Raw genomic sequence first — 15,714 nt, 5'->3', positions numbered from 1 at the left:
GGGAGAAACAAAAAGCTATTATGGACTATTTCTCGCAACATGATCATGTCATGATGGAGTTGAGGCAGGCGTTGTTGGGTGCTTCCAACAATGCAAATGGACGAGGCAGTTTCTCATGGTGCTCCCGCAAACCAAACAACATAGAGGGTTGATAATAATACCCCAAGAGGCGAGGTCGGCTTCGACAGGGCTGGGGGAAATGGTAGCGGATATGGTAACAATAATGAGAATAATCCCTTCAAAATCAAACTCATGCGGTTTATGAGGGAAATAAACACTCGAATGGACCAAATCCCGGGTGCGCCACAGTATTGAAAGGACCGGATTCAAAGAAATACACTCAGTTGCCCTTCAAACCAAGCGCGACACCAGAGTTGATTCCGAAGCGGTTCAAGATGCCAGACATGCCAAAATATGATGGGACTTCGGATCCTCAGGAGCACATCACCACCTATACAACGACGGTGAAGGGAAACAACTTATCTTCACACGAGATTGAGTCAGTCTTATTGAAGAAATTCGTGGAGAGGGATCCTAATTTATGGTGCGAGTACCATGGGATCAACGGCCTACAGACTGGGGACTGCCAACATTTGTGTGAGGAGGTGGCAACATTGTTGAAAAATAGACATCTTAGAGAGTTCTTAAGTGACTGGGCTAAAAATAACTACGGTCGCAACAGGGATAACGCTGAACCCTCGAAAGCAAGAGAAGATCCCCCTCGTCTGACGATCAACATGATTTTCAGGGGGAACGAAATTAATAGTGTAACTTTCTCGGCAGCGAAAAAAGACGAAGGTATCGATGACCCATAGCAAGAGACTCTAGGAAGTCGCTAAGGATGAAATCACCTTCACGGAGGAGGACACGGATGGACTCCTACTACTACACAACGATGTCTTGGTAATTTCTCTTAGTTTTTTAGATTTTAAGATTAAACGTGTTTTGGTGGACCCAGGGAGTTCAGCAAACATTATCCAGTGGAGAGTGCTGGAATAAACCAAGCTAACCGGAAGCATTATTTCGGCCACAAAGCTCCTCGTCGAGTTCAATTTGGCAAGTGTAACAACCCGAGGGGAAATCCTACTGCCCACAAATGCGATGGGGTAATGAAGACGACCCTTTTCGAAGTAGTAGATGACGATATGGGTTACAATATTATTCTTGGAAGACCATGGTTGCATGAGATGAAGACTGTGTCATCAACATACCATCAACTTCTGAAATTCCTAACCCCGGAGGGAGTTAAACATATAAGAGGAGATCTACCGGCAACAAGGGAGATGAACGCGATCTCAGTTTCCAGTAGCAAAGAGAAAGAGCATGCAGCATAGCAATTACAGGAGCTGGTACATGCTCTCGAGCCAAACGAAGACAACATGGGGGAGGAGTCATCAGAATCTTATCACGTACCAAGATATTTCCAAGTACCAGAAGAAACGGACGCAACCAAATCTACAGCGGAAGAACTCGAACAAGTCGCATTCTTTGAGAAACTCTTAGAGAGGAAGTTCCACTTGGGGACATGACTAAACCCCAAGCTCAGGTCATGATTTATAGAATTCCATAAATTTAACATTAATTGTTTTGCGTGGTCGCATGCGGATATGACAGGTATTCCGCCAGAAGTAGTTGTGCATAAGTTAAGATTGGATCCTAACATCCCTCTGGTAAGGCAGAAGAAACGCCCTATTGCCAAGGTCATAAACAAATTCATCAAAGAAGAGGTAACTCGATTGCTTGATATCGGTTCAATTTGGAACGTAAAGTATCCTGATTGGCTAGCTAATATAGTAGTAATTCCAAAGAAGAAGAATAAATTTCGCATGTGCGTAGATTATAATGATATAAATAAGGCATGCCCAAAAGACTCGTTCCCACTGCCAAATATTTATCAAATAATTGATGTGACGGTCGGGCACGAGTTAATGAGTTTCCTCGATACTTATTCTGAGTACAACCAAATCAAGATGAACCAGGAGGATCAGTAAAAAACTTCATTCATAACGAACTTCGGCGCATATTGCTATAATGTGATACCTTTCAGGTTTAAGAATGCCGGGGCCACTTACTAGAGGCTTGTAAATAAAATGTTTGAGAAACAAATTGGGAAAACCATGGAAGTTTATATAGATTATATGCTGGTTAAGTCTTTAAACACAGATGATCATCTTAAACACCTGCAAGAAACCTTTGACATCCTAAGAAAGCACAACATGAAGCTTAATTACCCCGAAATGTGTGTAATCGAAGTCAACTCTAGTAAATTCTTAGGATTTCTAGTGTCACAAAGGGGGATCGAAGTTAATCCTAAAAAAATTAAAGCCATCGAGGACATCCCTGACCAGTTATCAAACATGAAAGAGGTTCAAAGGTTGACAGGAAGACTGGCCACTTTAGGCAGATTCATTTCCCGGTCTTCAGAAAAATATCATCACTTCTTTTCACTTTTCAAAAAGAAGAACAACTTCGAATGAACTCCAGAATGCCTACAGGCTCTGAAGGATTTGAAAAGGTATTTATCGAGCCCTCTATTATTATGGAAATTGGAGGAAGGCGAACAATTGCCGATTTACTTAACAGTCTCGGAGGTAGCGGTAAGTGTCGTTTTAGTCTGTGAAGATGAGGGTACACAATCTCTTATTTATTATGTTAGTAAAATTTTAATGGGAGCAGAAACTTGCTACCCATATCTCGAAAAATTAGCCTTAGCTCTCGTAGTCGCCGCTCGAAAGCTTAGGCCTTATTTCCAATGTCATCCGATAGACGTGGTGACAACCTTTCCCGTGCGGAATATTCTTCACAAACATGAACTTTCAGGTCGACTGGCCAAATGGATAGTCAAAATGAGTGAAATTAACATAGAATATAAACCAAGAACTACGATTAAATCACAAGTTTTGGCCGACTTTGTGGCCGATTTCAGTCCAGGATTGCTGCCTTTGGCTACCAAATAAGCAGTGATGGTGTCAGAATCGACATCAGGAGTCTGGACCTTGTTCACTAACGGAGCTTCCAATGTGAAAGGGTCCAGACTCGGTGTAGTACTAATCACGCCTTAGGGAGAAACCCTAAGGCATGCCATAAGAACTACTCCTCTAACTATAAATGAAGCCGAGTATGAGGCTTTGATTGCAGGACTCGAGCTGGCCTGGGGACTGGACTCCGAGGTTATGAGGTCTACAGAATCTTCGAAGTCAAAGTGGAATGCATGAAATAATATGTAGTGAAAGTCCGGGCTCTCCTCGCACTGTTCAGGGAATGGTCAATAACCCACATCCCGAGGGAAGAAAACGTGAAAGCAGACACACTAGCCAATCTGGGATCGTCCACAGAAATAAAGGGATCGGACTCCGATACGGTCGTGCAGCTTATGCATTCGGTATTGGACGTAGACGACTATTATGAAGTAAACGCGACCAATTTGGTTTGGGACTGGAGGAATGATATCATTGGCTATCTCGAGCATGGAAAGTTACCTGAAGATCCTAAGGCATCTCGGGCGCTACATACTAAAGCAGCTCAATACTGCTTTAGGGGAGGTCAATTGTATAGAAAAACTTTTCAAGGCCCGTTGGCTCGATGCTTAGGAGCCTCTAAAGCTAATTCCGTCATGAGAGAAGTTCACGAATGGATCTGTGGAAATCACTTGGGTGCGGACTCCTTGGTATTAAAGCTCATTAGGGCAGGATACTACTGGCCCCGGATGGAACAAGACGCTAAGCATCATGTTCAAAAATATGATAACTGTCAATGCCATGCATCCTTGATGCACCAACCGACAGAGTTATTGCACTCGGTTCTGTCACCCTGACCATTCATGAAGTGGGGAATGGACATAGTCGGTCCGCTATCGCCGTCCCCCGGTAAGGTAAGATTTCTTTTGATTTTAACTAACTACTTTTCTAAGTGGGTTGAAGCAAGTCCTTACCAGAAAATTGGCGAGCGCGAAGTGGTAGATTTCTTGTGGGAAAACATAATTTGTAGGTTCGGGATACCAAAAGAGATAGCCTGCGACAACGTGCCACAATTTATAGGCACAAAGGTCACAAAATTCCTTGAAGACCTGAAAATCAAAAGAATCACATCATCACCTTATCACCCGAGCACAAATGGTCAAGCAGAATAAATAAACAAGGTGATTATCCAAAATCTCAAAAAGATATTGGAAGCAGCCAAACGCAAATGGCCCGAAGAGCTACTGGGAGTGCTATGGGCTTTATCGAACAATGGCAAAATCGAGCACAGGGGAGCCACCTTTATCTCTCGTATACAGAGCAGAAGCCTTGATCCCGATGGAAGTAGGAGAACCTACCATGATATACTTCCGGGCGGATGAAGAAGCGAACAATGAAGCATTATTGATCATATTGGAGCTGCTGGACGAATGCAGGAACTTGGCACATATAAGGATGGCGGCCCAAAAACAGAGAATGAAAAGATATTACAATCGAAGAGCCAATCTCCATTATTTTCAAAATAGGAGACTTGATTTTAAGGAAAGTAACTCAAAATACACGGGATCTCAACGTAGGAAAGCTAGGTCCAACATGGGAAGGACCCTACTGGGTTTCAGCTGTCACTGAAAAATGATCATACGAATCAGAGAATCAAGACGGAGTAAAGTTCCCGAGAAACTAGAATGTGGCACACCTCAAAAGATGCTATTGTTGATAAGCATCGCCTATACTGAAAGTATGTGCTGCACCATTTTTTCCTTCATCCAATTTTTGTCCCAATTGGGTTTTTCTGGCAAGGTTTTTAACGAGGCAGCAACGAAAATCATACTACGAAGGAAGCTTCGTCAACGTAAATAAGACCTTTAAATGATAAGGCACGCAAGCAATGAGCCACTACAGGACAGTTAGATAATCCTTTGCTCGATAGCAAAGTTCCTACTGGGAAATAAAGCTTGCTATCGGGCCAAAGGTTACCCGACCTTTCACGAGCGCAAGTCACCGGGGGTGGTTAGGTAATATTTGGCTATGTAGCAAAGTTCCTAACGGGAAGCGAAGCTAACTATCGAACCAAAGGATATCCAACGATTCACTAGTGGATTCTTCAAAGGAGCAAGACTTTCACTGTTCAAATTCGCATTCTTCGCATTTGAACACTAGGGGGGAATGATATGAGAATACGACAACATGACTGCCACATCAACAAGGACTATGAAATCCGAGAACAAAGTTTTATCATGGGGACCGGTGACTGCACGGCCAGCCCCGTAGAAATAAGTTGTATAAATTAGCCACAAGTAATGGCAATTTCTTTTTAGCACAATGAATGCTTATGTACTTTTGAAAATGGAAGGAATAAAGTAAAGTCCTTTTATTTTTATCTTGTTTCTTGTCCGAACGATAAAATAATTTTATCATTTTAAAAGTTAAACAAGTACTTCAAATGCTAGTGCCAGAATGAACATGAGACATACTCTTCAAGAGCACTGTAAAAATAAGAGGGCGCACTCTTATGAAATCCTCACAGTAAATTGGTTCCGGAAGAACTTATGCCCGGAATCAAAATGCTACCGGGGGAAAATGCACCCGAAGCCTTGCATAATTCGACGCAAAGAGAAAAACTTGCACAATACTTAAACGAAAAAGTACTTCTATATAACAACGTGCGATGCAACACAAGTACCAAAGTATGAAGTAAAAAACAAAAAGGAAAGAAAGCAAAAAAAGCTAAACTACTGCATCCCCAGAATTCGGGGGAAGACAAGCATCTGCGCCCTATGAAAAGTAGGTGGATCTGCCACTGGCTCGAGGTCTTGACCTTCATCATCATCCCCTTCAAGTTCTTCTTCAGTTCCCAAGAACTCAGAACCGAAATCAAAGGAATCAATCGCATTAGGTTGGAACGAGAGACCCCTTCGAGTAGTTGACTCCAGTTCACGGGCCTTAGTGGTCTCGGCATCACCTGCTTGGGCCTATTCCAAGATTTTTATCCTCATGCTATACATAGAATATGATTTTTCAACAATGAGGGAAGCCGCTCGGCACTGAAGCTCTTCCTAAAGCTAGTCAACCTCGGTCAAAAGTTTATTTTGCTCGGATCTAGCGGCTTGAAAGCTAATATCAAGGTCACGGATAGTGGAGTTATAAACCTTATTATGCTCCATGACCTTATTATACTTCTCCTCTACAGCAGCAGTCTCTTCAGTTTTGGAGTTCAAGGCTGCCTCCAAATTATTTATTCTTTCAGTAGAGGCAGTCTTACGATCAACAGCTGCAAGAATAACATTTTGGACCTCAGACCATTTTGCTTTGGCCTCTTGAAGTTGTACCCTTAACAGGGTGGTCTCTTGACTGAGGGTCACCACTTCTTGCTCGCTCTGCTGCAACCGAGCCTCCAACTCAGCGGCCTTGGCAGCTTGTGCTTCCAGTTCCGGGAGGCGAGCAACAATTTGATCTCGCTCGACCAAAAGCCGATCCCTCTCGGAGGTGAGTTTTTCTTTATCGAGGATCAACCTTTGAAGGCCCTCGGAAGCAAGGAAGTTATCCTGAAGAACAAAAGTTCAAATAAAAAAATCATGTCATAGCAAAGCTAGAAAAAATAGTAGAAGGAATAAAGATCATACCGCTGCTGCGTTGTGCATGGCATTGTTTACCATACACTCTCCCGGGAGAGAATGTATTTTATTCCTATCTTTCTCTGAAGCCAAAGGCTTCAGGTAATTAGCAAGTTCCACCGGCTGGAACAACAGATGAAATTCGGTAGAAACTGATAGGGAGACGTTCCTCCTCCTCTGAGGATCTGCGGAGGGGGCCGAATAGTTATGCCCCAAATTTGCATGGACTGGGTACTTGGAAGGAGGGACATCCTTCTCTCGAGTGTCTGCGGCCAGTGGAAATGATATAATAGTTGCTGGTTGTGAAGAAGGAGATGAAGCTGATGGCGTTGTAGGTTGAGAAGCAGCTGCGACAAAAGCAGTGCTAGTTATTGGTTGCTCATCAACCGAAGATGGAAGAGGCCCGGTACTCAGCCTCACAGTACCAGGAGCAGCGATTGGGGATCGGACACGGGAGTTGGCATGCTTTATCATATCAAATTCCCCCTAGAGCGCTGAGGCGTCGTCATCAGTTATATTATTAGCTCAGCAAATTGAGCATTCTGTTGAGCTGATGAAGGTCGTCGTCTCCTATGTAGGGAAGCCCCTTCATCACTGGCTTCCCCATTATCATCGATCACTACAGTGGCTACAACAGGCTCAGGCACGATGCTCTTCGCCTTTTATTTTTACCCTCGGCCGTAGAGGAACATCACATTTTTTGTTGCTTGTTCTCCGGTCGGGGACTCCGAAAGGAAGCACCTGCACCGGAAGCAGGTGCGACAACACCCGTTCGAGTGAAGGCCTCATGCATCAACCTCACCGCATCTGCGGGGTAAGCCAAACTGTCCTCCTCAGGGACAGTAACAGAGCCCTGTGGAAGACCTGAATTCAACAAAGGAAAAAGTTAGCCGATTTTCTTATATGTGAGATGAAAACAAGATAAGTTCGAGAATCAACTTACCATGATTTTTGGCCTTCCACCCATATTTGAGGGCCAGTTCTTTCCACTACAGGTTTAAGGCGTGGTGACATCCAAAATCTTCTGGACTCACTGGTCCAAACCTTTAACCCTTGGTGGTGTCCACCGAATTGCTGAAATAATAAAAAAAGAATGATCAGCGATAGCATGGAACAACCTTTAACTAGAAGAAAGGACAGACGTTGTACTTACGTGTACGATTCCATGATTCAGGAAAGAACGGAGTTATGGCCGGGATGATGTACCTGGTGGCAACTACAATGAACCGCTCCATCTATCCACGGTTGTGGTCATCATCCATGCTAGTGAACAGAGCATGGTGACCACATTTGCTGAAATTCATCATTCCCCCATGGAAAATTTTGGGGGAATAAAGGTTCATTAGTCGAGCCACGGAGAGCTCTTCCCCATCTCCCGGCATAGACGCCGAAGACATGCGACCATCTGCCACATAGAAGGGCTCACCTGTGCCAAGCAGACCTGGTAACGGAACCAAAACTCCAAGATAACGGAGTCAAGCCCCCCTCCCCCCCGCTCAATGAGAACGGGCCCAAAGTGAAGGGGTACGTGTAAACGTACGTAAAACCCTTCTTAAGGAAGGTTACCTGCTCCGCTAGATCAGGAGCGATGATGTTCAAATCGTGGCAACCATAGTCTTCCTTCACAACAGGGATGCTAGAAGGATGGATGGAAGAAGGATATACACCAACAACCCATGTGTGGGAGTTACTGAATCGTGGGATGTCGCGTGTTCGGGACATTAAATATAGAGAGACGTGCATCTAATCAAGCGTCAGAAACTTTTCAGAGGGGGTCAGAGAATTTCCCGCCAAGAAAGGTATTTGTATCTACACCACCTTCCCGGTGACAAAAGGACGTGCCACCGGAAAGTAGGAAGACTATCTGTATAGGGCAAAATATGTTCATATTAAATACTCGCAAAGCGAGACAGATGGAAATAAAGTCCGGGGGTAGCAATCTCGGTTGTCCCCTAAGGGAATGTTGCCCATAAAGACAAATAAATACCTGCCACCCGGTAACATTCAATAGAGAATATTCTATAGCATTAAGTACATAATCCGTTACAGAGTATGACATTAATAGCTTGCCGTTACATATAATTCAATGGCCCCCATAATTATCATTTAAGAGGGGCTTGATCCTAGGACCTTGTTCCCTATGTGCAACTATAAATAGTGAGTTCAACAGCCATTGTAAGGAGGGAAATTTACTGGCAAACTCATGTTATATATTGTTCAAAAACTCAATAACATTTTGTTTCTTGCTTATTAATATTGTTATTACTGCCTTCGAAAACTCTGATCCTGGAACCAAGCTATCTGCTGTCTTATCTCGATTTCAATGCTAAGTCTTGCATTCTTATTTAATTTATTTATCAACTTGGGATCAAATCGATTCACTTGTCTATTAACCACGTATAAATTCAACTACACCATTTTACGAGTAAACATATACGAGGCACCAATGTTCCATTGCCAAAGTCAATAACTGTCACGAGCGATGCCATTACCATATATATCCAATAACAACCGCATGACATTCGACATGTACTAAACTTTGACCCACAATTCTTTAATATTTTTTTTATAAAAAATGCGCGATTAGATTTGATTTTAACCTTTCCAACTCTAACATCAAATATTATATGAAAATAAAATTTAAAAATAAAATTCAATGAATATAATATAAATAAAACTATCATAAAATCAATTTTAAAGATAAAAACTATTTTTTTTAAATTTTTTAGACGTATTGAAAAATTATTTGACTCTCGTAATTATTTGATTCAAAAAATAGATTTTGGTGAGAATAATAGTTTGTTTGGCCAAGACTTTAGAAGGAAAGAAAGCACTTCTAAGTAGGATCAGAAGTAGTTCGAAAAAAATATTTTTGGTAAAATACACTTAAAAATACTTTTTAAAAGCTTAGCCGAGAACACTAATTACTGCTCAAAAGTATTTTTCAAATTAATTAATCAAGTACAAATTATTTTTCATCAAAATATATTTTTTAAAAATATATTTCAAAATAAGCTAATTATAGAAGCTTAGTCAAACATGCTATAAGATACAAATTGCAAAGGCTCAAATGGAAGTGATACCCAATCTGTAATTAATCAAAGTTTAGGGGATACAAATACAATTTCTGTAAAGCAAAACTGAAAAAGACAGACAAACAAGAACTTGAAGCTATCTTTACCAAATTCCTTCAATATCCATCCTCCACACAACGCGTGTTCGAGCAGTATCATCATCATCACCTGCCTAACAATCGAAAGCTCTCAATTTATTTTTTCAATTAAATTACAAGGTGCCTCTTTTTCTATGCTTTTGGAATTTTTCCTAACAAAATGTATGTTCTTTTTCGCTCAGATTTTACCTGCTAATTTTTTCTTCCTTGCTAATTTTTTGATCTTGTGTTCATTTTGGTTCCTTTATTTCATTAAAAGATAAATTATTGAGTATTAGTGGGATTTATTTTTATGATAATTGTGTTTGCTTTATTGGGTAAAAATCTGATTTTTATTTTCTTGGTGGCTTTGGATATTTTTGTGGAGGGACAAATTATAAAGATTCTATCTTGGGGTTCTATTGGATTTGTTAAAGAGGCCAAATTGAAAGTTGGGTTGGACTAAAAATGCTGTCTTTAGTATTTTCTTGAACTCACTGCCAAAAGCAACATTTTGTACTTTGTAAGTGAATTCTTTTGATATATCTATAAAAAGGGGGATAGTTTTTAGTTTCTTCTCTTGGGTATGTAACTGGTGGATTTGGCAATGGATTGGTATGATTTCATAGTGTGTCAGTTTTACTAAGAGTTTATCTTGAACTTCAATAAATTTAGTTATATTATTTTGGGTGGTGTGTGAGTCAGCTTGGACGCACCTCGCCTATTCCACTTAGTGTTTTTTTCCTCCTCTGGGATTTGAACTTAAATATATAAATATATCTTATAGATTCAAAATATGAATTCTGTAAATTTGATGTCAAAGAAACACTGGTAGAAGTTGAGCTTAAGGGACACTATCTTCTTAGTGTAGTTTCTGATAGAAGTATTCTGTTTTTGCTAGGGGAATATGTAAATATTCCTTCTCATCTTACAGAAAACATTATTCATTGTTTGTTTTAGAATGTGTTTTGCCGAGGGTCTGTCGAAACAACCTCTCTACCTTCTCAAGGTAAAGGTAGGTCTGCATACACACTACCCTCCCCAGACCCCACTTGTGGGATTACACTGGGTATGTTGTTGTTGTTGTTTAGAATGTGTTTTGTATTTTTTGGACAAAATTGGAAGTGCATTGCGCTACAAAGAACTTGTTCATGTATTTACGATGCATTATCTGTATATCAAGAATTGTGTTGTAGTGATTGAACTTGGGAGTTGTTTGGTTAGAACGAACAAGAAAGAAAGGAAGGGAGTGGATGAGAAAGATAATATGTTGTTAGTCAAAATTTACCGTCTTATTCATTATTTGCATTTGATTCTTTTTCTTTTTGACTTGGCCAAAAAGCACCTAAGACTTCTGAGATGATTTTTGTGTACGTGTTGCTACTTCCTAGTGTTGTTAGATCTTAATGATCTAAGTTCCTAATTTGAATTTATAACAGGTGATGTTGGTAGTACTGTGCCTTGTTACCGCTTAGTGTTATTACTTTTCTCTCTATTTTCTGGTTATTGCGTTGCTGGTGTTACCTTTCTAAATTCCTTTGCTGTTACTGATACACTGTCTCTTTCCTTCTTGTGCCGAGGGTCTACAGGAAACAGCCTCTCTACTCCTCCGGAGTAGGGGTAAGGTCTGCGTACACACTATCCTCCCCAGACTCCGCTTGTGGGATCTCACTGGGTTGTTGTTGTTGTAACAGGTGATGTCGGCTGAGGAAGATATTGATTTTTCAGATTTAAAGTACCAACTGAGCCAAACACAAGTTAGTTGGAAGCAAGAGATGGAGAAAAACCAGTCTCAAGTAGATGCTTTGCAAGCAAAACTATTAGATGTAAAAGCTTGTATTCAGGGGTCAGAAGAAAATACAAAAAAGGAGTTAGATGTACTTTGGCGTAGAGTTAGAACTGCTGCAACATTAATGACGTATTTGAAAGCTAAAGCTAGAGTCATGGCTGTTCCTGATTTGGCCCATACGTCCTGCGGTATAAAAGAACTAGATGGAGTAGGAATTATTGATAAAAATGGTGTACCGTTGTCTAGTTGGTCAAGGGACATAGATCTCTCGTCTTTTAGTGATGCTGATGATGACACATGGATTAAACTTATGAGTAAACAAGATTCCTTTGATGAACAAGATGGATCTTATACGAGCGAATTACTCACCAGTGTACAAATGGTTACAGATGTTATGGAAAATCTTGTCAAGAGGGCTATAATGGCTGAATCTGAAACTGCTTTAGAGAAGGAGAAGGTAACAATAGGTCGTGAAGATATTCAAAGAAAGGCGCTTCAGATTGAAAATATGTCAGGTAAGTTAGAAGAGATGGAAAGGTTTGCTTTGGGTACAAATTGTATCTTGAATGAGATGCGCCAGAGAGTTGAAGATTTGGTCGAAGAAACTTCTAGACAGAGGCAGCGAGCTGCAGAAAATGAGCAGGAGCTTTCTCGTGTTAAAAGAGATTTTGAGTCTCTAAAATCCTATGTCAGCAGTCTCGTTAGTGTCAGAGAAACTCTTCTGTCATCAGAAAAGCAATTCCAGACAATTGAAAGGCTTTTTGAAAGGTCAGTATAACCCTTTCACTCGAACATAACATCCGTTATCATAAAATGAAGGCAGATCTGTTTAATCATCTGTTTAATCATGTTCTCTGCGTACTCGCGGTCAGTGTGCGTGTGCTATCGGAAGAGACTAATAATGTACTGACATAAAATACCTTTCTGAACAAGTTGCTTACCAATTCACCTAGATTTTGAATTTATGTCAACAGATTCAAAACCCTTAAGCATCTTTTCTAGCCATGTTTCTCCCACGACACCTGAGTGTTCTTTGATGGAGTGGGTTATAATTAATTCTCTTTGAATGTCGGTCATATGGTTCATACCATGTATCAGGCACTAGGTTGTTTGTTCTCAGCTTTTCTGATATGTGCAGAAACAATAGAATCTGAAAGACAAAATGAAGTAGATTGTTTGGATTAAGAATGAAAACCCATCCCTTTTTTCTTCCAGTGCAAAGTTGAATATAAACTAGCGCTATGGCATGTCCTAGGGCACATAACTTAGAACGAGAAGGTTTGACTGCAGGTTTATAAAGCTTTTCTTTGATTTAACTAATGACAGTAGTGATTAATCACCTTCTACCAATATTACAAATCAAGATGCTGGACTAATAGTTCTTAATAAAATCTGAACTGATCACTAAGACTAGAAGATTGAAACTTGCATTATGGACAATTCAAATCGCCGAATTTTAGTTCTAAAATATTAAGTGTATGTTATATTTCTTCAACCTCTACATAAAGTCAGCTTATCCTCTTTCTAAGTGATTTTTAATTGAAATTTGGAACTAAGTTATTTTATTAATAGTAAAGTGCAGTGCCCCTAGGGCTCTGGTCTATTAGTATGAGCGCAACGCGTGGTTTGTGGATTAGGCGCATGTCATGTATTCAAAGTTTGTTGCAAACAAAGGCCTGGTATTCAAGTGGGGAAGGGTAGGGGTGGACTCATTATCTCCCAAGTTTCGAACCTTACGCCACTTGTTCTCAGGGATTTCTCTGTTATCCAAAAAAGAATTAACTACAAAGTGTAGTATATCTTGTCTTTTCCGCTTCTCTTCGATGTATTTGAAATTATAGTTTAATTCACGTATAATTTAATAATCATTCATTTTGTTTAGATTTAAGTGGTAATGATCATATAATTACTGTATTACTTTTATTGTAACTTAATGCACTAAGTGATTTGCTTGTATAGGGTCTCTATCACCTTCCGTTCCTTTCCCAGTTCTCTTTCTCTCTCTATCGAACTTTATCCTTCATAAACACTGTGTGCGGGTAGATTATACAATCGTCACGTCACTCCATCTCCACTTGGTCTCTATAATTTGTCTTCAAATTGCCATGAAAAGTCTAACATCATCCTGACTCTTAAAGTTTCCAAATGATGTTAATGCTGGTTTATGTTAGATAATGTTCTTGCTTAGGAGACCTAGAGTTCTTGAAATGTTCCTTTTTGCTTCTCACAATGGGGTTGATTTTCCCTGCTGGGGGTGGGTGGGTGGGGGGATTACTTCTTCTCTGCTTGGTGTTTTATCCATTTTTTATCTGGATATACTTTTCTGACTAGGCTAAAAATTCAGGTCGGCCCTGCAATTTGCGGGGGATGTATTGTTGAATCATCTAGCCTGGCGTAAACTCGAATGTTGAAGTTCTGTACACTTGTAACCGACTAATATATTCTGCCCGTATGTCATTCCTGTTTTACTTTCCTGTATGTTGAAGTTACCAAGCAGTATAGAATAAAAGAGTGTGTCATGAAAATTAGAAAGTGCAGTTCAAAGGGAAAGAATGTGACATGAAAATCAGGATTTCTATAAGCTATTTGATAAAATTCCGCTGCTGTGTGTTGATGTGCGAACAAAGTCCTACATTGGAGGTTGATAAGAAAAATAAGCTACGTATAAGGCAGGAGATATTCTTAATGGTGTGAGGCCTTTGGAAAAACTGTGTGGGTTTAGCCTAAAGTAGACAACATCACAACTGTTAACAGTGTCTTTTAGGTTAGCTTAGCCTTATATCGGGTGTCAGAGTCGACAGTCGACAACTTAGTGATACAAGTATAGAAATGTCGGAGTGATGGCGTGGAACGGTCGGCTTACTGCCTTTGCTTGTCTACCGTCCAAATTACTGCATTTGCCCATAGTTGGAGACGCACGCACAAGAAGCTTGTGGATTTTGGTGTCCATAAGTACGTAGATAATGTGGGTAGCATTCTCCCGATAATCCCATATATCTTGGTGATGTACCATGAGGTACTTAGTTCGAGCAGGAGACTGTTGGGTGTGCCAACGAAGTCCCGTTGATAAGAAAATAAGCTACAAAAAAGGTGTAGGAATATTCTTTAATGGTTTGAGGCCTTTCGGCAAAAATTGTATGGACGTGATCCAAAGCGGACAATATAACACCATGATAAGAGTGTATGTGGGCTGGCTTAGCCCAACACTGTGTTCTGAAACACCATTGGGAAGATCCCAAAGAGCAGAGCATGTCTTTGGTTTCTTGCTGTATTAGAGCGAAATTTTGTGCTCCTTACAACTGGCTTTGTTGATTGCCGCTGCCTTCCTAATGGTCATAATAGTGTAATACTAATTAATTATATATATCTCACGCTAATTTGATGCACGAGAATAGAAGTCTAAGCACATCTAGTGGCTAATACTTGGTTTTTCTTCTCCGGAACATTAAGAGTAGTGGTCCTCGCAAGAATGATAATTGTAAAAGTTTGTTTTATATGTCACGAATAGTATATCGTTGTAATTAACAAATGCTAAGGTCCCATATCCGTGAATTTTTTATGTGTTCAGTTTGTTTTATGTGAACCAGGTTAACTGCGAAAACAACCCAATTGGAGAGCGAGAAGATGCAGAAAGAGGTTGAGGTCCAAAAACTTATGGAAGAGAATGTGAGGTTGACAGCTCTTCTTGACAAGAAAGAGGCACAACTCTTGGCCATGAATGAACAATGCAAGGTTATGGCACTGAATGCTTATAAGTAATATTCTGCTTACAGCCTTTGTCCCCTTGTGTTCTGCGTAAAAGGTTGTCGCAAGGTTTGACTTCCATAAAATCTTGTATTCTATGCATGCTTCTTTGAGAGGAACCTGCAACCATAGTTGTGTTGTATTTGCTCATTAGGTGAAGTAATTCAACTAACTAGATGCAATTTGCTCTTGAATTTGATGGAAAACTATTGCTGCGCCATGTTAGGCGCTTTCTGTTTTACCTCTTGCCTTTTCTTGAAATATGCTTTTAGTTAAAAGGAAATAGTTTACTGCTTAATGTACACTCAAGGATGAGGCCTAACCGTTAATAAAGTAGGTGAAAACTAGGGAGAACAGGATTCAAATTCTAGCAAAAAACAAAAAACACGATAGTTGATTTTTCGCATCTGCCTAGTACTTAATGGGTAGAGTTACTGTATACCTATTTTGATGAGAGGT

At 40.3% G+C, this 15,714-nt stretch overlaps 1 protein-coding gene across 4 annotated transcripts; it reads left to right on the top strand.

The window, feature by feature from the left end:
- The first annotated feature begins 9,709 nt into the window (after window positions 1-9,709).
- LOC104084462 (uncharacterized) lies at window positions 9,710-15,496 on the top strand. Of its 4 annotated transcripts, XM_070185748.1 has the most exons (4): window positions 9,889-9,905; window positions 11,312-11,342; window positions 11,417-12,279; window positions 15,099-15,496. In XM_070185748.1, coding segments are annotated over exons 1-4 (1,068 nt in total). In that variant the 5' UTR covers window positions 9,889-9,903; the 3' UTR covers window positions 15,271-15,496. The 4 variants fall into 4 exon arrangements, with proteins under 4 accessions (XP_070041850.1, XP_070041851.1, XP_070041849.1 ...); XM_070185749.1 differs by lacking the exons at window positions 9,889-9,905; window positions 11,312-11,342 and adding an exon at window positions 9,710-9,863; XM_070185750.1 differs by lacking the exon at window positions 11,312-11,342 and having other exon boundaries at window positions 9,755-9,905.
- Window positions 15,497-15,714: the final 218 nt, after the last annotated feature.

Source organism: Nicotiana tomentosiformis, chromosome 9 (genome assembly GCF_000390325.3).
Source record: "Nicotiana tomentosiformis chromosome 9, ASM39032v3, whole genome shotgun sequence".
Classification (NCBI taxonomy): Eukaryota; Viridiplantae; Streptophyta; class Magnoliopsida; order Solanales; family Solanaceae; genus Nicotiana; species Nicotiana tomentosiformis.
The sequence above is the reverse complement of the archived record's forward strand: the minus strand, read 5'-3'. Positions and strand labels throughout refer to the sequence as shown.

Bases quoted from the DNA above. Each gene is read 5' to 3' on its own strand.
- LOC104084462 (XM_070185748.1), top strand. The intron at 11,343-11,416 runs GTAAGGTCTGCG...TTGTTGTAACAG, and splicing joins TCTACTCCTCCGGAGTAGGG to GTGATGTCGGCTGAGGAAGA. The intron at 12,280-15,098 runs GTCAGTATAACC...TATGTGAACCAG, and splicing joins ATTGAAAGGCTTTTTGAAAG to GTTAACTGCGAAAACAACCC.